The 17,955-nt window shown below is 38.9% G+C and overlaps 1 protein-coding gene and 1 long non-coding RNA gene across 6 annotated transcripts; both read left to right on the top strand.

Moving 5' to 3' along the window:
• Positions 1-2,601: 2,601 nt before the first annotated feature.
• LOC139816670 (uncharacterized) lies at positions 2,602-4,087 on the top strand. Its single transcript, XR_011733056.1, has 3 exons — positions 2,602-3,397; positions 3,609-3,791; positions 4,052-4,087. It is a non-coding gene; the product is annotated as an uncharacterized lncRNA (long non-coding RNA).
• Positions 4,088-7,121: 3,034 nt separating this feature from the next.
• On the top strand, positions 7,122-17,561 carry LOC139816096 (uncharacterized). 5 transcript variants are annotated; one of them, XR_011732934.1, is made up of 5 exons: positions 7,122-14,459; positions 14,574-14,777; positions 14,985-15,488; positions 16,446-16,716; positions 16,833-17,561. XR_011732934.1 is itself a non-coding variant. In XM_071783441.1 (3 exons), exons 1-3 carry the CDS (start codon positions 14,272-14,274, stop codon positions 15,316-15,318), a joined length of 726 nt encoding a protein of 241 aa, XP_071639542.1. In that variant the 5' UTR covers positions 7,122-14,271; the 3' UTR covers positions 15,319-16,235. The 5 variants fall into 5 exon arrangements, 1 of the variants encoding a protein (XP_071639542.1); XR_011732935.1 differs by having other exon boundaries at positions 16,446-17,006; positions 17,088-17,561; XR_011732933.1 differs by having other exon boundaries at positions 16,446-17,561.
• Positions 17,562-17,955: the final 394 nt, after the last annotated feature.

Below are 17,955 nucleotides of genomic sequence, written 5' to 3'. Positions count from 1 at the left end.
GATATTTTCCTGCTACATCTATTAATTATCCTATCCTGTTATTCTTCCCACCTTTCTATCGGTTTAGCGCCTACCTCACTTTCTATTTCCCTCTAAACTCTCGTCAAATTTATCCGCAACTCTCACACGCATGCACAACACACACGCTCCACTAACCAAGTCCTCTCCTATTCTAATATTAAAATCACCTCCCATAATAATATCCTCTCTTTCGCATCCTTTGCATTGTTCTATTATTTTTGTCATTATCTCTTCAACATCTTTCTTTGCTCCTACATTATATACTGTAAAAATATTTAGTCCTTTTTCCTCTTTTACTATTCTCGTTCGCGCAATACTTTCTGTAATCATTACACTTTCATTTTTCTCCACTTCTGACCCCCAATCTTTTCTAATACCTATTAGTAAACCTCCCTTCGCCCTACCCTTCCTCCTTTCCCTTACAGCGTTAATGTTTTTCCAGCTGTGCGTTTCCGGTAGTCTACCCTTACTCTATCCCATCCCTTATCCTCTAACCATGTTTCACATAACCCTATATAATCGAAACCTACTATGTAATTCTAAAAATCTTTGTTCTGCCTCTCGATACCCGTTACATTCCAAAAAATTATTTTTTGCTTATTTTCATTCTTCAGCTGCTTCACTTTTCCGACCTCCATTCGTGTTGTTTGCCTATTGTCATCTTGAATGTCATAACTTGCTGGTTTTTTTTCCTAACTTGGCAGCCATCTAGAAATTTTTCTTTTCTCTTAGTTCTCCTGCTTCCTCGCTCCACACATACTGCTTTTCTCCTATATTCATCTTTTTATATCTTACTTTAACTATCTTCCCATCTTCTTTCTCTATTCTTGCACGCTCTCTTATTTTTCTCTGCACCTCTCTCTCCGTCTTCGTCATATCATGGTCAATAAAGATTCTGCCTTCAGATTTGTCCTTTAATTTCTTCTTCTCTTTCATTATCTTCTCTTTGGTTTCCCAGTCCTCCAATTCTATTATTACCACTTCTCTACCTTCCATTCCCGCGGTTTGAATACTCTTTACATTTTAACAACTTCAAAAAATTACTCGACCCCACTGGCCATTACTCCTTTATTCTTTCTCTTCACAACGTTTCGGCCTCAATCAGGCCCTTTTCAAGTGAGATGTTTTACATCAAGCAACAACAGTTGTAGTTGTAAAACATCTCATTTGAAAAGGGCCTGATTGAGGCCGAAACGTTGTGAAGAGGAAGAATAAAGAAGTAATGGCCAGGGGGGTCGAGTAATTTTTTGAAGTTGTTATTTTTATATGTACTGGCGAACCTAATACCATATGTACCTCCTTCCCTCCTCGCGACTCTTCTTTTCCTTTATTTTGCTTTACTAATTCCGTTACTTTCTCCACTATTTCTTCTATATTTACTACTTTAGCAACTCCGGTTTTTCCTCTCCGTTTCTCCATCTCTTTCATTCTGTCTTCCATCTCCACCAGCTTCTTCTCCATTCTATCCACTCTCAGCTCCCAGTTTTCTTTTATTTCCTTTATCTCGTTCTTCAATTCTACCATTTCTATTTTAAGTTCCCTCAGCATCCCCATCATTGTTCCTTCTTCATTCTTCATCCCCCTCTCCTCTCCTGTCTGCTTCAAACCTGGTGGTGTTCTATTCATCATATTACTTTTCTTAAATATTTCATCCGCCAGTCTTTCCCTCTCTTCTCGTTTCCTCTTGTTATGTTCCTTCTCCTTCTCCTTATCTCTACCTCGTACGTAATCCAGTATGCTCAACGAATCTGCTCTTTCCCTTCCTTTCAGTTCTCTCGCGGTCTTCTTTTTGCCTGTGCCTTGCACTTCTTTCGACATGTAGACGGAGCTTAAGCACGTCTGCCAAGTAGGGATCCTTTAATAAGGGATAGGACACCGAGGCTGCAGGATGCGGATTGGTCGTCCACCATTAATGGGATATTTCCGCTTTGAATATATTTTAGTAAAGATAGTGTATAGTATATGTCAATTTATGACATATGACCACAGTATAACTGTATGTATGTACATAATGACTACGTTTACACGGCTCGATTTATGGCGAAGTTATATAACATCGATGTTATAACTATCTGACTTTAAATGCCGTGTAAACGCTCTTTTACAACGAATTCGTTACCACATTGATGTAATAATTTCGTCGTAAAAGAGCGTTTACACGGCATTTAACGTCAGTAGTTATAACATCAATCATCAATGTTATAACTTCGGCGTCAATCGAGCCATGTAAACGTATTCACTGTGTCATAACTGATAAAGTGAGCAAGAGAAAAAATAAAAGTGCAAGCATTGTACTTAATAAATTCAATTTCATTAAAATTGAATGTGATTTTATATTATCATTTAATACTGAAATGAGAATATATATAGAAAATACATAACCTCAACTATAAATTATCAAATTAACTAATATTGATAAATATAAGCTCACACAGACTATCGCGTCAACACATTTTTAGTATAAAAATGATTTTTAAAATTGTTCTGTTTTTTCATTTATTGAATTTACAAATTTATATAAAAACTCTTAAATTTATCAAAAAAATTATTTATTGCATTATTTACTACATTTATGGACTTGGTTGATGGAGTAAGTAAACAGAGGCACGGCTGTCAAGTGCGTCGTCTTATTTTTGGATTTATCTGCCGTTCCATCGCCCTAGGGCGATTTTGTTCCAGGTATTTTGCATGCGCAGAATTGCAAGTTTAATTGTAAATATAAAGAGGCAACGCGGGAGCCGTAAGGGAGACGATTTTGAGGATTTTGTGTCTCTGTGCTGCTGCGAGGAAGTGAGGTTAGAAAGAACCACAAGGTATCGGAGGGGTGTATGGAGAGCGGAAAAGGGACTGAAAGCGCCTGTTTGGAGGAGAAGGAAGCAAAAACAGCGGAGAAAGGATTATCAGCTGAGACGGTAAACGATAAGTCCCAGGAAGGAACAACGAGAGAGGGAGACCCGGCACCGAATGACAGCCATTCACAGCTCAACTTATCGGAACTTGTGGTTATAGGTTATAATTTCTTCGAAGCTCTCATTTTTATTCCAGGCTTTCAATCTCAATTTCAAAGGTACGTTATTGTTTGTGCACGTCTTCTGAAGAGTGGGAACATTTCATTTCGTACATATTACTTATACAACTGTTTATATTAGAAAATGAGGTGACAGCATTTTTACATTTTTTCAATTATTACTAATTATTTTACATTCCCACTCTTCATTAGTACCTATACTTTACTCCTGTAAAAGGATTTTGCGATCTATAAAGCCGTTTTAAAGAACGAGCTCTGTTTTGTCGGTATTTAGGATCCCCTTAAGTGCCAATAAGCGGAAGAAGAAGAAGAAGACAGCTCAACTTAAAGGAAATAACAACCGCTGTGGTAAAGTTATAATTTTATAAACAATTTTACGTTTGTATATTCTGAAAACTTTACAAAATTTACATGAAAATATTATTGTTTATGTGAGATAAATTTTTTATACGATTAATACATCGGTTTCTTTAATAACTTGAAGATTCAATGTTTTCATTAACTTATATTATTAGTGATTGGTGATTTATACATAAATTAAATTTTTCTTTGTTTTTAGATGAGAACCACGGAAGAGCATTTCGGAATAATCCTCGATTATAGCGAGCATCATAGCGAGCTAATAACGAATAAATTTGTCGGAGCCAGAGGCAAAGAAAATTTGCACCGACAGTGGCAAGAGTTGGTGGACGTTTTGAATGCCCTGCAGACTGAGACGAGGACAGTAAAACAATGGAAACAGGTGTGTAAACAATTATAATAAATTATAATTATTCATAGATTTTTTAACATTTGAGGCTCAATAATATTCATAATTCTATACAATAATAATATTCAAAGATAATATATGTATGTGTATATATATATATAAATGAAGTATGCACGATTTTATATAAACAATAGCTTTATTTAGTACATGATCTAAAAAGATATATAAATTGACAATTTTGTTAGCTGCATAGTAACCGCAGCGAGCATTCATTGAATATATGGATTTTACAGGTTGTCGCAGACTGGAAATGCCGGGTAAAGAAGCAGTATGCTAAATTAAAGAAAGACTTTTTACAGCTACTGGAGGTGGGGTCCCGGTGATGGAAAATCTCACAGATCAGGAGATACGCTTCCTAAATATAATGGGCATGACTGCAGCAGATGGGGACGAAGGGCTACAGGAATACGGCTTGGAATTTGAAGTATGTTCGTAAAGAAATACTTATTTTTTACTTTTTCACCTACTATAATTTGATAAACATTCACTTTCTTTCTCTGTACGTACGTCTGTCTGTCTCCCTTTCTCTCTACTTTTCCTCCTATAATTTCAATACTTATTTATTTTAATTCAAGTAAACAATAGATGTTTTTTAGTAAATTTGTGGTATGTGTTGTCGACATCACAACTTTTATAGTTGAAACCGCTCGACTTCTGAAAAATGGAATTAATGAAAAATGTACGATTACATTGTTCCTTTTTGCAGTATACATTCATTACTGACAAATCTTATCCGTTAAATCTTCAAACAGTAATTGTTCATGTTCTACAAACCTTGATATGTATTGTCGACGTTGCAAATTTTTACTTGATTCGGCACAACCTCGATTAATGATGTATGTGTATTTATAAGTATTATTCATTGTCAGTTAATTACTAAAGATTTCGTAGTGCACCATTTTTCATAAAGTAAAGTATATTGTAAAACTGAACAATGTACTTTTACGTTTCTCACGACTTCAATTTTTCAGAAGTCGAGCGGCCCTAACTAAAATTTGTAATGTCGACAATACATATCAACGTTTTGAACATGAACAATTATTGTTGAAAGATTTAACAGCCTTTTTTCCCATTTTTCATTAATTCCATTTTTCAGAAGTCGAGCGGTTTCAACTATAAAAGTTGTGATGTCGACAACACATACCACAAATTTACTAAAAAACATCTATTGTTTACTTGAATTAAAATAAATAAGTATTGAAATTATAGGAGGAAAAGTAGAGAGAAAGGGAGACAGACAGACGTACGTACAGAGAAAGAAAGTGAATGTTTATCAAATTATAGTAGGTGAAAAAGTAAAAAATAAGTATTTCTTTACGAACATACTTCAAATTCCAAGCCGTATTCCTGTAGCCCTTCGTCCCCATCTGCTGCAGTCATGCCCATTATATTTAGGAGGCGTATCTCCTGATCTGTGAGGTTTTCCATCACCGGGACCCCACCTCCAGTAGCTGTAAAGTCTTTCTTTAATTCAGCATACTGCTTCTTTACGAAAAGAAAGTAGAAGAATTTGTGAAAGAACGGTTGGGAGTAGAGGCGAAGATGGAAAGAGCGAGATTAGTAGGAGGAGGAAAAATAATACAGGCAAAAATAAGGGATCAAGAAAATAAAAGAAAAATAATGGAAAGCAAAAGCCGACTGGGAAAAGAAGAAATCTACATTGAAAATGACAGAACGGTAAAGGAAAGGGAAATACAAAGAGAGATTGTGAAGATGGCAAAAGAACAGAGAGCGCAAGAAAAGGAAGTGGTAGTTAGATATTGGAAGCTAAAAATAAAAGATAAATAGTACAGATGGAACGAGGCCAAAGCAAGGTTAGAATTGCAGACGTTTTTCCAGTCAGAGGACGGCGGAAGAGGCGAAGAGGAAGGCATGAGAATGGAGTAAAGGAGGACAAGAAGATACATAATAAGAATAATGAACGCAAGGAAGGTAAGAGGAAAATAAGTATAATGTTCTGGAATGTGGCTGGATTAACAAGGAAAGATAGAGATTTCTGGGACTACGTGAAAGTTTTCGACATAGTCAACCTCACAGAAACCTGGATAGAAGAGAAAGGGTGGAAGAGGATAGAGCATCTATTACCAACGGACTTTGACTGGGAAATACAATATGCAAAGAGAGATAAAAAGAAAGGTAGAGGATCTGGAGGCATGATAATCGGAACAAGGAAAGCAATCAAAAAAGAAAGCGTACAAAAGGACAGCCAAGGGATAATCAGCTGCGACTTGCAAATCGGGAAAGAGAAATGGAGGATCATATTAATATACAACAGAGAGGGAAGGAAAACACTCTTAGAAGAGATGGAGGAATTAATAGAAAATGAAGGCCACAGGAAAACAATAATAGGAGGTGATTTCAACGCCCGAACAGCCGAAAAAGGCGGGATTGTGTGGAATGGAGAAGAAGAGGATAGAACAAGGAAGTCAAAGGACAAAACTGAAAACAGACAGGGAGTTGAACTTACAGTAGAAAAAATGGGACTTGGACTACTGAATGGAAATAAAGAGGGGGGCGAGCAAGGAGAATGGACGTTCACAGGAACACTAGGAAGCTCGGTAATAGATTATGCAATTTGCAACGCAGAAGCATGGGATGTAATAGAAGAATTTAAAGTAGGAGAAACGACTGAATCAGACCACATGCTTTTGGAATTAACACTACAGACAACCGCAGAAGTGGAAATAGAACAAGAAACGGAGAAAGAGGAAGAGAAAGAGATAGAAGACTGGTCAGAAGAGAGTGTAGCTTTTTACAAAGAAAACTTAGAGAGAAGGAAAGCAGAAAAAAAGGTATTCAAGAGGAATGGGATGAGTTAGTCGAGGAAGTTAGAAAAGCAGTGTGTAAAAGAGTCATCCGGTTTAAAAAGCCAAAGATAGAAGAGAGAAAGTGGTGGGACAAAAAATGCAGAGAAAGCAAAAAAAGACTGAACAGAGTGTTAAGGCAAATGAAGAGAGGAAAAATTGAAAGAAGGATACACAGAAGAAAGACAAAAACACAACAAGTTGTGCGGAACGAAACAAAGAGAAGAAAGGGAAAGAGAGCAGAAAAAGATAATGAAAATAACCAATGAAACGGAAATTTGGAAGTAGGGGAGACCGGGGCTAAACCGTCAACGGGGTTGAACCGTCAAATCAAATATCTCGGAACCTGTATATTGTGCAAACTCGCTATTAACATTGTAAACGCTGCTTATGGTATCCATGTGACCAACGGAGTTTCGGCAGATTACCTGCCGTGTTATGATTTTTACAAGGGCAAACGTGTTTTCGGAAGGTGCATGGGTTTTCTGCGCGTGGAAATTTTGTAATATCTGCAATAATATTTGCTCTCCAAATCTCGAGGTACGTGATTATAAAGAGTAATGCATGCTGAACACCATTCGCTCACGGGACGTCGACGTGTAAACATCTCTCGCGTGTCGCTCCTGCCCGTCGAAATTCATCGCTGCGTTAGTGTTATTGTCCGCTGTGCCTATTCGCACAACTTTACTTTATTTTAACTCTGGTGCACAGAACTCGAGAGTTTTAAGTTCACATATTGCTGTTATTGTGAATTGCTCTCGGTGGCGGTCAGTTAGCGACGCGTGAGATTGTGCGGTGCGTTTGTGTTTCTTTTACCGGTGTTTCCGTATTCCGAACCTTGAAAATTTTCTGCGTTACCGTACTCGCTCCGCTGCCTTTCGGCGGGCGCCGACTTATATAAGCCTTTCACAATTAATACTGCTACTGCGCTATCATTTCTCTGTTTCAGTAAGTTCATCGAAAATCTAAACTATGTTAAACTAACGGCCAAAAATTTTGTGGCATTATTGTTTTTATTCACTGTTATTATCTATCTTCGTCCCGGTCATTTTCTGTACATATTTACTATCCTGTCTCTCTGTATATAGTTTAGACATACTAAACATGAGTCAGCCGACCTGTATTAAATGTAAGCGCTTTCTTTCTCGCACGCTCATATGTACGTTCTGTGGCCTCGACAATGGTCGGCCTTATGCAGGTTTGCATGCGGGCGACGCTGTCGCCGGGGACATCCCGTCGTCCCTCTCGACCGATTTTGCTCCCTCGACGGATGTTAATCCTGCACCCGCTGTGCCAACTGCCTCTGTAATGACGAACGGACGGCATACTACCGCGCGTGACGCATCTGATATTGTTGCCTCCCTCTCCGATGTAAGGCATGCCCTATCTTCAATATCTGCCTCCATGACCACCTTAGATGGTAGAATCGCGAGCCTGGAGTCTGGTCTCAGTCTTGTTGACCGCATCGACCACAAGCTAGATTCTCTGGACAGAGAGGTGAACGGCTTCGAGACGGCTCTTCGGCGTCTGGGTGACGTCGAGCGTGCGGTGGAGCGTCTTGTGGCTGTGACAAACAGCTTATCAGCTGATATCGGATCTCTGTCTACCAGGCATGTTGCACTGGAGGAACGCTTAGCCCGGCTTGAAACAGTCTCAACTTCTACCTCTACATCGGCTGGCCCCTCTAGTGCCCCTTCGGCTGCATCCGACGGATTGACTGTACGCTTCGAGCGCATGATCAATGAGCACAGGGATCATGAGCTCATAATTTTCGGCATTCCAATATTCAAGCCTGAAGACCCCGTGAGCACGGTACTTCGTGCGGCTGCCTCACTCGATGTGCCGCTTACATCCTCGGAGGTCGTCAGTGCCTTCAGAATTGGCGGAAGGGTCCCTTCATCTGGTCCTATCGTGGTGAAACTCATCACAATAGCCAGGAGGAATGAGCTACTCGCCAAATTCCGGCGACGTGTCGGATCCGGATTTGCTGCGTCCAATGTCGACTGCTCGTGGCCGTCCACTAGAGTTTATCTCTACGAACTGCGTCTGAACGGCGCCTGTTTGCTGAGGCTCGCCAGCTTGCTAAAGGGCATAACATCAAGCACGTATGGATGAGGCGTGGGGTTACATATTTTAGAGTATCGGACGGCTCTCCCCTGCACCGCTATTTATCGCAGGATTCAATGCTTGCTGTGATTAATACAATCGTTAATCCGATTCAGCTCCCCCACGCCTCATCTCAGGCTGGCCCTTCGGCTTGCCCCGAGCTTGTCTGATGTCACTCGCCGGTCGGGTCAGTTGTGGCTGGTTACAGTGGCTGCCGCTTAACGCTTCGCGTCACTCATGTAAACGCGCGGTCGCTGCTGCCCCACTTTACGCTTGTTAAGGATCTCATAGCCTATCATCAACTCGACATCCTAGCGATTGGAGAGACTTGGCTGCGTGACACGATCGACCCTAAATTAATTGACATAAACGGTTTTACTTTTGTTCGCTCTGATTGATCTACCGGCTCTCGCGGCGGGGGTGTCGCGTTGTATGTTAATAGCTCTCTCTCTTTCTCTCGAATTGACCTTGGTGCCCCTCCGCCCGGCACACTCGTGGATGTCGTCGCTGTTTCCCTTCGCCCGACACACAAAAGCGTAGCTGCTATCTGCATTTACCGTCCGTCTGTTTCCGATATACATTACATTGAGTCGCTGTTGTCTCATGTTACGTGCTGCGCTGACGAGATTATATGTATGGGCGACTTTAACATTGATGTGCTCCGCCCCAACGAACTCAACGCTCGACTTTTGTGTGACATGACATCGAACCTCTCCCTCCGGCAACTCATTGACCTGCCAACGCGTCTCACACAGAATACATCATCTATTCTCGATCTTATCCTGATTTAGCGTGGTGTGGGGGTTGTCGATTGTGGAGTCAGCGAGGAACTCGACATTAGTGATTATTTCATGATCTGGGTGATCCTTAAAATAGCTCGACCTAGTTGCAGGGCCTGCACTACTCTCTCCCGCGGCCTCCACTCCGTTCAGCCCTCCGACATATCCTCCGAGTTGCTAAGGATTGACTGGTCGCCTACTTCACTCTATAATGTCCGTGTTTGATCGTCTCGCACCATTGACTCTTAAGAGGGCAACACGTCCTCCGGCTCCGTGGCTTAACACCGCCGTCAGAAAATTAATATCTCTGAAGAGTCGTGCTCTTCGTCGATACAGGTTTACTCGGTCTGATCCCGATTGGCGCCGCTACAAGCAACTCCGTAACGATGTGAACTATGCCATAAGCCGTGAAAAAAGGCATATCTCTCAAACTCTCTCTTTTCAAACTCTTCTCGCCAATGCTGGAGAAATCTCTCTGAACTCGGAGGGACAGCATCTTCCTTGCACTCCTTACCCTCCCATCTCCTCGATCCTAAACTTATGAACGATTATTTTCTTGATTCTCTTCCCTCCTCTTCCTGCTCTCCTGAAACGTTAAATCATTTTGCCTCCTCATCCTTTAACGTCCCCGAATCTCTCAGTTTTACTCCAATCACTCCCACCGAGCTTTACAATATCCTCAAGCGAATACGTCTTACCTCGGCTGGGCCGTACGATCTCTCAGGTCGTATGCTGCTTCTCTGCCTGCCTCAGTGTCTCGAACCTCTTCTCCATATCCTAAATTACTCCCTCTCTTCTCACACATTTCCCTCCTCTTGGAAACATGTTGTTGTTCTCCCCATTCCTAAAACTTGCGATCCCTTCACTTTCTCCTCTCTTCGTCCTATCTCTCTCCCCCCATTTTTTTCCAAAATCCTCGAGCGCATATGCTTTCAACAATTATATGCATTTGCCAATGAAGCGAAGATAATTCCGGAATGTCAGTCTGGTTTTCATTGCCTGCACAGCACCACGACTGAGCTTCTCTACCTTTCTGACTCCGTCCTTCGTAGTTTCGACTCAGGTTTCTTCACTGCGTTACTTACTCTTGATTTCACGAAGGCGTTCGATACGGTCGACCCTCATCTCCTTTTGGCTAAGCTCGAGTACTACGGCCTGTCTCCCTCTGCCTTGTCCTTCATGAAATCGTTTCTATTAAACCGCTTTCAGCGCGTCCTTTTATATAATCCTCTGCCCATTTTTTCCCCTTCTTGTGCCGTTCTATCAGGCGTACCTCAGGGGTCCGTGCTCGGTCCACTACTGTTCATCATTTTTATTGCTGATCTGGCTTTCACTCCTTTTTTTCGCCGAGCTTCTAAAATACGCTGACGACGTGATTTTGCGTAAGTCATTTCGTCTATCTGACGTCTCTGCTACTATCTCTGCGTTGAACGATGACCTTAAAGCTGTAGCTAACTGGGCATCCTCCAACGCATTGCATCTTAACCCTCCCAAATCCTCACTTCTCATTGCCGGTTCCCCAGTCCTCCTGTCTCAGCTTCAATCTTTTGACCTTTCTTTAAACTCTGTGCCTATACCTCTATCGTCCTCAATTAAAATACTCGGTGTTCACATTGACTCTTCCTGGTCGTTTAAACATCGCGTGGACGTAAAATGTCGAGCTGCCTTTGCTCGCCTTCGTCTTCTTTATCCTTTCCGACACATCCTCTCCACCTCCCAAAAGCTTCATATATCCCAATCGCTTGTCATCTCACTCTTCGACTACGCAGACGTCGTCTATATTCCAGCACTCAACCAACAACTCCTAAATTGTATCCAATAGGGGGAGTCCGGGAGACTTGACCATAGAGGAGAGTTAAACCACTTCAAATATCTCGTTCAAATTTTGAACAAAGAGCTCAATCTGAGCCCGTTAAAACACGTTTGTCTCACTCACAATCGAAACGCACTACCAAGCGTCATATTGTCACGTGCTCGGATTGAGCTCTTTGTTCAAAATTTGAACGAGATATTTGAAGTGGTTCAACTCTCCTCTATGGTCAAGTCTCCCGGACTCCCCCTACATTCAAACTCATGTCTCCGCTTCTCCTATGGATGTGTACGTAAGTTTGACCATATATCCTCACTCTATTCTCGCTCCTGTTGGCTAAAAATCCAACAACGTTTTGTGCTTCATCTCTGTTGTCTGGTTTTCCGTCTCCTTCATTCTAATACTCCTCCTTACCTTCGACGACTCTTGCATCTCAACTCTGAGCTCCATACCAGTGATGCCCCGAATATTCATTACCCGGACCTTCTTTCCTTTCCATCGAAGTGGTTCAACTCTCCTCTATGGTCAAGTCTCCCGGACGCCCCCTACATTCAAACTCATGTCTCCGCTTCTCCTATGGATGTGTACGTAAGTTTGACCACATATCCTCACTCTATTCTCGCTCCTGTTGGCTAAAAATCCAACAACGTTTTGTGCTTCATCTCTGTTGTCTGGTTTTCCGTCTCCTTCATTCTAATACTCCTCCTTACCTTCGACGACTCTTGCATCTCAACTCTGAGCTCCATACCAGTGATGCCCCGAATATTCATTACCCGGACCTTCTTTCCTTTCCATCGCATTACTCTGTCAAGTTTCGCGCTTCTTTCTCTTACTGTGCAGTCAAACATTTCAATGCCCTTCCCTCTACGATATAATCCTTATCCTCTATGTCTTTGTTTCGTACTGCTGTGTCCGCCTTCATCTTGTCGACTGCATTTCCTGCCAGAAATGCATCTCAACCTGCGCGTCACTGATTGCCTGCACGTGTCGTGTCCATTGTCGTGCGCATCTGCGTGCAAATGTATGTTACCTATGCGTTTAGTATGTAAGTTTTGTTAAATCTAAGTATTGTTAAATCTGCGTATGCGTTTAGTATGTAAGTTTTGTTTTGCAATAAAAAAAAATTTTACTCTCGTGAGCGAATTCCCCATTATGTATGTTCTATTTTATATTATAATGTCTCTGTCTCCACTGGTAGGCTTAGAAACAACGCGTGTTGATGCCTTACCATTTGCGGGCTTTTTTATTTATTTATACTCTTCATGACTGTATCCCCACTAACCATCGCAATAAATTAAATTAAATTAAATTAAATTAAACACGAATCCCGTGTAGTATTTTCATTATCGTTGATGTTTAATATTTTGTGGGCGATCAAACCTGAAAGTTGTGTTTGGGGCTTATCCGTCAGTAAGCACCCGGGGCTGGTCCGGCAGTCTCGTCACCGTGGCGCGCCGGGCGCACGACTTTAGCTCACGCTGATTTCAGGTTAGGTTGTAACCGGACGGTACAAGTTGAGCCCGATTCCGGCAGATAATATTCCTATTGAACGGTCGCCACTCGGTTTGACCTTTGACTACCGAGAAGGTAAGTTCGCATCAACGCCCCGATTATTCGCAAGACGCTAATAGGATTTCTTTGTTTCAGACTGATGTCCCTGGTGGATTACCGTTGCTGCTTCCCGTCCCTGGATCCTCGCTTTACATCGCATACCAGATAGGGGTAAGTATGGATAACATAATTATATCCTATTAATTATGTCAATTTTGCTTCAGATCGACGCCTGGAATGGATCGCCGTTGCTGTTTCCCGTCTCTGGATCCTCGCTTTATATCGCATACCAGATAAAGGTAAGTCCCGATAATTATGTTAATTATATACTAATACGCTTCTTTTCTTTCAGGTTTCTGCCCAGGATGGATCGCCGCTGCTGCTGAACTTCCCCGGATCCTCGCTTTACATCGCATACCGGGTTGCCGTTGGACAACGCTGGATCATCGCCAAAGGACAAGGTAAGTAGAAGGTAAGTATGTTTCATTTTATAATTAATCAGGAGACTTTGTTTCAGAATTAATTATTCTTTAATTTCAGATCATTATTTCAACACTAAAAGGCCGTTTTACAATTGTCATAAAGGTGCTTCACTAAGATGGTATTACGCCCCGGTGTGGATGACGCTTTTTTCAATAAAAGTTGCACAATTAATTAATTTGCGTATCTCGGCTTATTAGTTTCGTCAATACGATGCTTTCGTTCCTAATAATTAATCCCGTCAGAGGACTCGGTGCCCCGAGACTATCTTCCTATGATCACGCGCTCGGCCGTGATTGTCACTCTATCATACAATGTTCGTGCGCACAATTAACGCAGGAGTATCCGGTTGTTATATACACTGAATTAATGTCCGCACAATATTCCGTATCCGCATAACCCAATGCTCGCGGTTGTTATATACTCGATATGCACTTCCGTTAATTAACAATGTATCCGAATTTCTACTCGATGTATTGTTGCTAACACTTTACTGTATTTGGCAACTAAGTGCCCCTCGCTATTGTTAAGACGAGTGATTTTTACGCGATAGTACACGGGAGTTCTCGGTTGTAAAGTATAACTCGTATGCTGATAGTACAGAGTGTAATACGTGTGTTCGCCACGGCTATACCCGAGAGACTGCCTCGAGCGATGGCTCTCGCTTGGCCTCCCCACTTTGCCGAGTCGCTCCCACTCCCGGACTTTCACTTTTCGCCTATGTTCGCGGCACGTACATCTGGTGCAATCACGCGAATACAACTTGATACTCACGAATCCCTCGCGTGCTTTGACTATATAACATGGACTGCTAGCAGCAACTTCAGACTGGATGTCAAGATGTATCGCGCCGACATCGACTAGTTGAGAAATGCGTGAACTAAAACCGACGTCATGTCGATAACGTATTGGTCACGTCGGTCATGTCGGTCATATCAATCATGTACACGTGCACGTGTTTTTACGAGTATTTTGTTATTATAAATAAATTGACTGAAAAAATCAGTATAATATACAACAATATGGTCGCTTATTGTTTTGTTGAAGGATGCACATCGAGAAAATACAAAAGGAAGACTGAAAGACATAAGTCTATCGTGCCTATGTACGGGTAAGTCAAAGTTAACCTTAAATAAATATGTATGTGTATATATATATATACATATATATGGTTATAGCAAATAATCTTTCATATTTTAAGAATATAATTCTATTATATTTTCAGATTCCCCACTGATAAGAAACTAAAGGAAAAATGGATAAATGCATTACTTGTTTTAAACAAACAAAGTAATGCTTGTAGTCCCTTAAAATACAGTAGAATCTGCATCAAACACTTTTCGAAAGACCAAATTGAACAATTTGGACTGCAAAGTGTTCGTTTGAAAAAGAATGCTGTCCCAAGCGTATTTCCTAATGCAGAACAAAGGTAAAATATAATAAAAACCATTTATAATAAAACATTCAGTTTTTTATTTTTTTCTGTTTATTAATAAAAAAATGTTTTAATTTTAACGCAATATGCTTTAAGATACTTTTTATAATTTGAATATATAAATGAAATATGTATTAAATATATATTATTCTCTTTTTTCTTTAATTAATCAAATTGTTTATTAATTGAATATTTTTACAGTAAGACAATATCTGAAAATGAAGATAATTTAAATCTTAACGAAATCGAAGAAATTGAGCAATTTCAAATAAACCAGCTAATTATTCAAGATAAAAATGTAGTTAAATATAATGAAGCTAGTGAAATTAATTTAAATGAGCTACAAGAAAATATTGAAAAAGAAACAGCCAGAAGTAGTCATCATTGTAGCGAAGAAACTGATGTATTCTTTTCCAATATGCAAGTTGAGGAATACATTGTGGATAAAAGTGTTGCAACGTTTACTAAGAAGATTAGATATCCTGGAGAGATAACGGATGCCCTAATAGAAAATATGTCTCGAGATGAAATATGATAAATGTCATTAAAATGTTAAGAGAAACGACAAGAAAGAAAAATATCACTATAAAACGTTTGCGAACTCAACTTTCACGTAAAAAAAAGAAAACAAACAGCTTAAGCACATTATTAGAAGATTTAAAGCAAAAATATAATCTTTCTTCTGATTGTTGTGGGACATAACAGGTAAATAAAAATTAAATTTATACATAGTTTTTTGTATATATAATGTGTATTGTGTATCGTATTTATATTTTTATATGTTGTACTAAGTTTTAATTGTACTCAATGATTAAAAATTATTACTAGACTTATATATACTAGATTATATATATATACTAGATTACTAGATTATATTAAAGTTAATTTACATTAACATTTACGCGAGCGTTACTTCTGTAGTAACTTATGATAATTCACTCGTTTACGTGGAGTAAATTATCGTAAGTTTCTAAAAAAGTAACGCTCGCGTAAACGTAGTAATTATCGCATTATATACATATGTCATATAATATAACATCGAGACATTTAATCTGCAATCGAGTCTGCAATAACATTAATTAATGATATATATTACTGTTCATACCTTTGTAGAGATATGTATAACACAATCATGTTGAAAAAATAATCTGTATATATTTTAAAAAAATTTGCGCTACATATGTAAAAAATAAATTTTTTTTACTAGTTAAAAATATCTTGAAATTTTATTATCTTCCATTAATTTATGTCTTTAAAATTATTATTCCTTATCCTACTCAGACAGATAGAGTTGTAAAACTTCTATATTATATTTCTTGAATATTTTATATTTATGACATTTATATATTACTAATGTAATGCTTTATTTATTTTTCAAATGTAACTTTATTAAATCGTTTTATTTTAACTAGTTATAAAAAATTCTATTTAAAAAATTATCTTTATCCTTATCCTTACATTTGAATAATAATTAAAAATTATCACAATGTAACATAAAATATAAAAAAAACTACATATATCAAATAATTTAAATCGAATTCAGATTATTTTGTTGACGTAATATTTTATCAAAAAAATTTTTGGGAAATCATAATATTTAATATTTTGTTAACATATCTTAAAAAAACAATATTAATTGTAAATTTCTTTCCTAATGTTTAGAATATTTCTGAAGATATCGATATTATTCGACAAATTAAGGATGAAGAATTATAAAGATGAATAGAAGTATCAATATTAGAGGTTATTTGTATACTTATTCATATTGGAATATTTAGAAATATTTAGTGTGAGAAAGAGTGAAAAGGTAGTGAAAAGTAGAAGTAGTGAAAAGTAAACGTGAAAGTAGAAACTAGTAGAAACTGAGCTTTTCAGCACTGACAGCAACTGGTAGCCTCTAGTAGTTGTATCAACTTGTCAAAAGATTTGAAAAGTAAGAGATAGTTTTATGGACTAAGTATATTTAGCGTGAAAATTATTTATAACAAATGTTAATAGTATTTAATGTATTATTAGTAATTTAATGTAAATTAAATTAAAAATAACTAGGTATATGAGCAGTCTGCGCTGTACTCTGCTTCCACCGCTTCCACGACGGCTTACATATATTCCTTCTGTATCAAATTGTGCGAGTGATATACAGGCAGCGGATACGTAGAAAACTGACCATATCTAACGTCGAATAATTATCTCGATAACGGAAATAAGCTATTGTGAGGTCCGGTATGTTCAAAAAGTCGGACATTTAACATTTTCTTCCTCTTTACGAAGAAACACGGGAGAAACAAGAGTTTATTCTTCTAGGCCGCTTTGCTCCAATTAAGGACAAGAAGGCGAGTCTACCTGAAATCGTTTCGCTGATTCCAAGGAAAGGGAAAGAAAGATTCCGCGATACTTGGATCTCATTGGAGCTTTCTTTTTGCATTGATTTTTAAAGGAGAGTGCTTTCAGAGACATATCTTTTGTGGAAGAATCTCTCATTTTCTAGTGACTCGCGCCGAACAACGTATTCGTGACGGGACTTTATTTCGGAAATTTATTGACCCTCGTTGCCCTTCACCTGTTTGTTTACATTGCCGAGACGGTTGCGCGAGGAAACATAACGAACGATTAGATAGTAGAGCAGAGCAGCCGAACAGATAAGAAAGGTATTCCCTGGGTTTCGGCGCTTATTCGTGTCTATATATCTATTTATCATTTTTTGTTATTCGAATATTTATATCATTTGATGTATGATGCATTAATGAAATTACTTTTAAATTTGAACAATTTTGTTGTGTAGAATGGCCAAAATTGGATGGAAATGTGTTATACCACGATGTACGTCAAATACTAAGACTCCTGGACATTTTTCCCCCAAAGATCAGAAAATAGCGGAGAAATGGCTCAATATAATAGCAATGCCCGAATTAAACTTTTTGTCAGAAGAGGATATTCGAAAATGTAAAATTTGTTATTTGCATTTCAGTCCAGATGCATATATTTTTAGTTTGAAACGCAGACGATTAAAACATAATGCTGTACCAACTCTCAATTTATTTCATCAAAGAACCAAAGATATACCTCAGTCGAGTACAAGTGCTCAAAATGTCAATATTCTAGACAATAATATGCAATTAAACGAAGAGAATGTTAATATAATTGCAGAAGAAGAACAGCACATTGAGATACA

Source organism: Temnothorax longispinosus, chromosome 7, assembly GCF_030848805.1.
Source record: "Temnothorax longispinosus isolate EJ_2023e chromosome 7, Tlon_JGU_v1, whole genome shotgun sequence".
Classification (NCBI taxonomy): domain Eukaryota; kingdom Metazoa; phylum Arthropoda; class Insecta; order Hymenoptera; family Formicidae; genus Temnothorax; species Temnothorax longispinosus.
The sequence above is the reverse complement of the archived record's forward strand: the minus strand, read 5'-3'. Positions and strand labels throughout refer to the sequence as shown.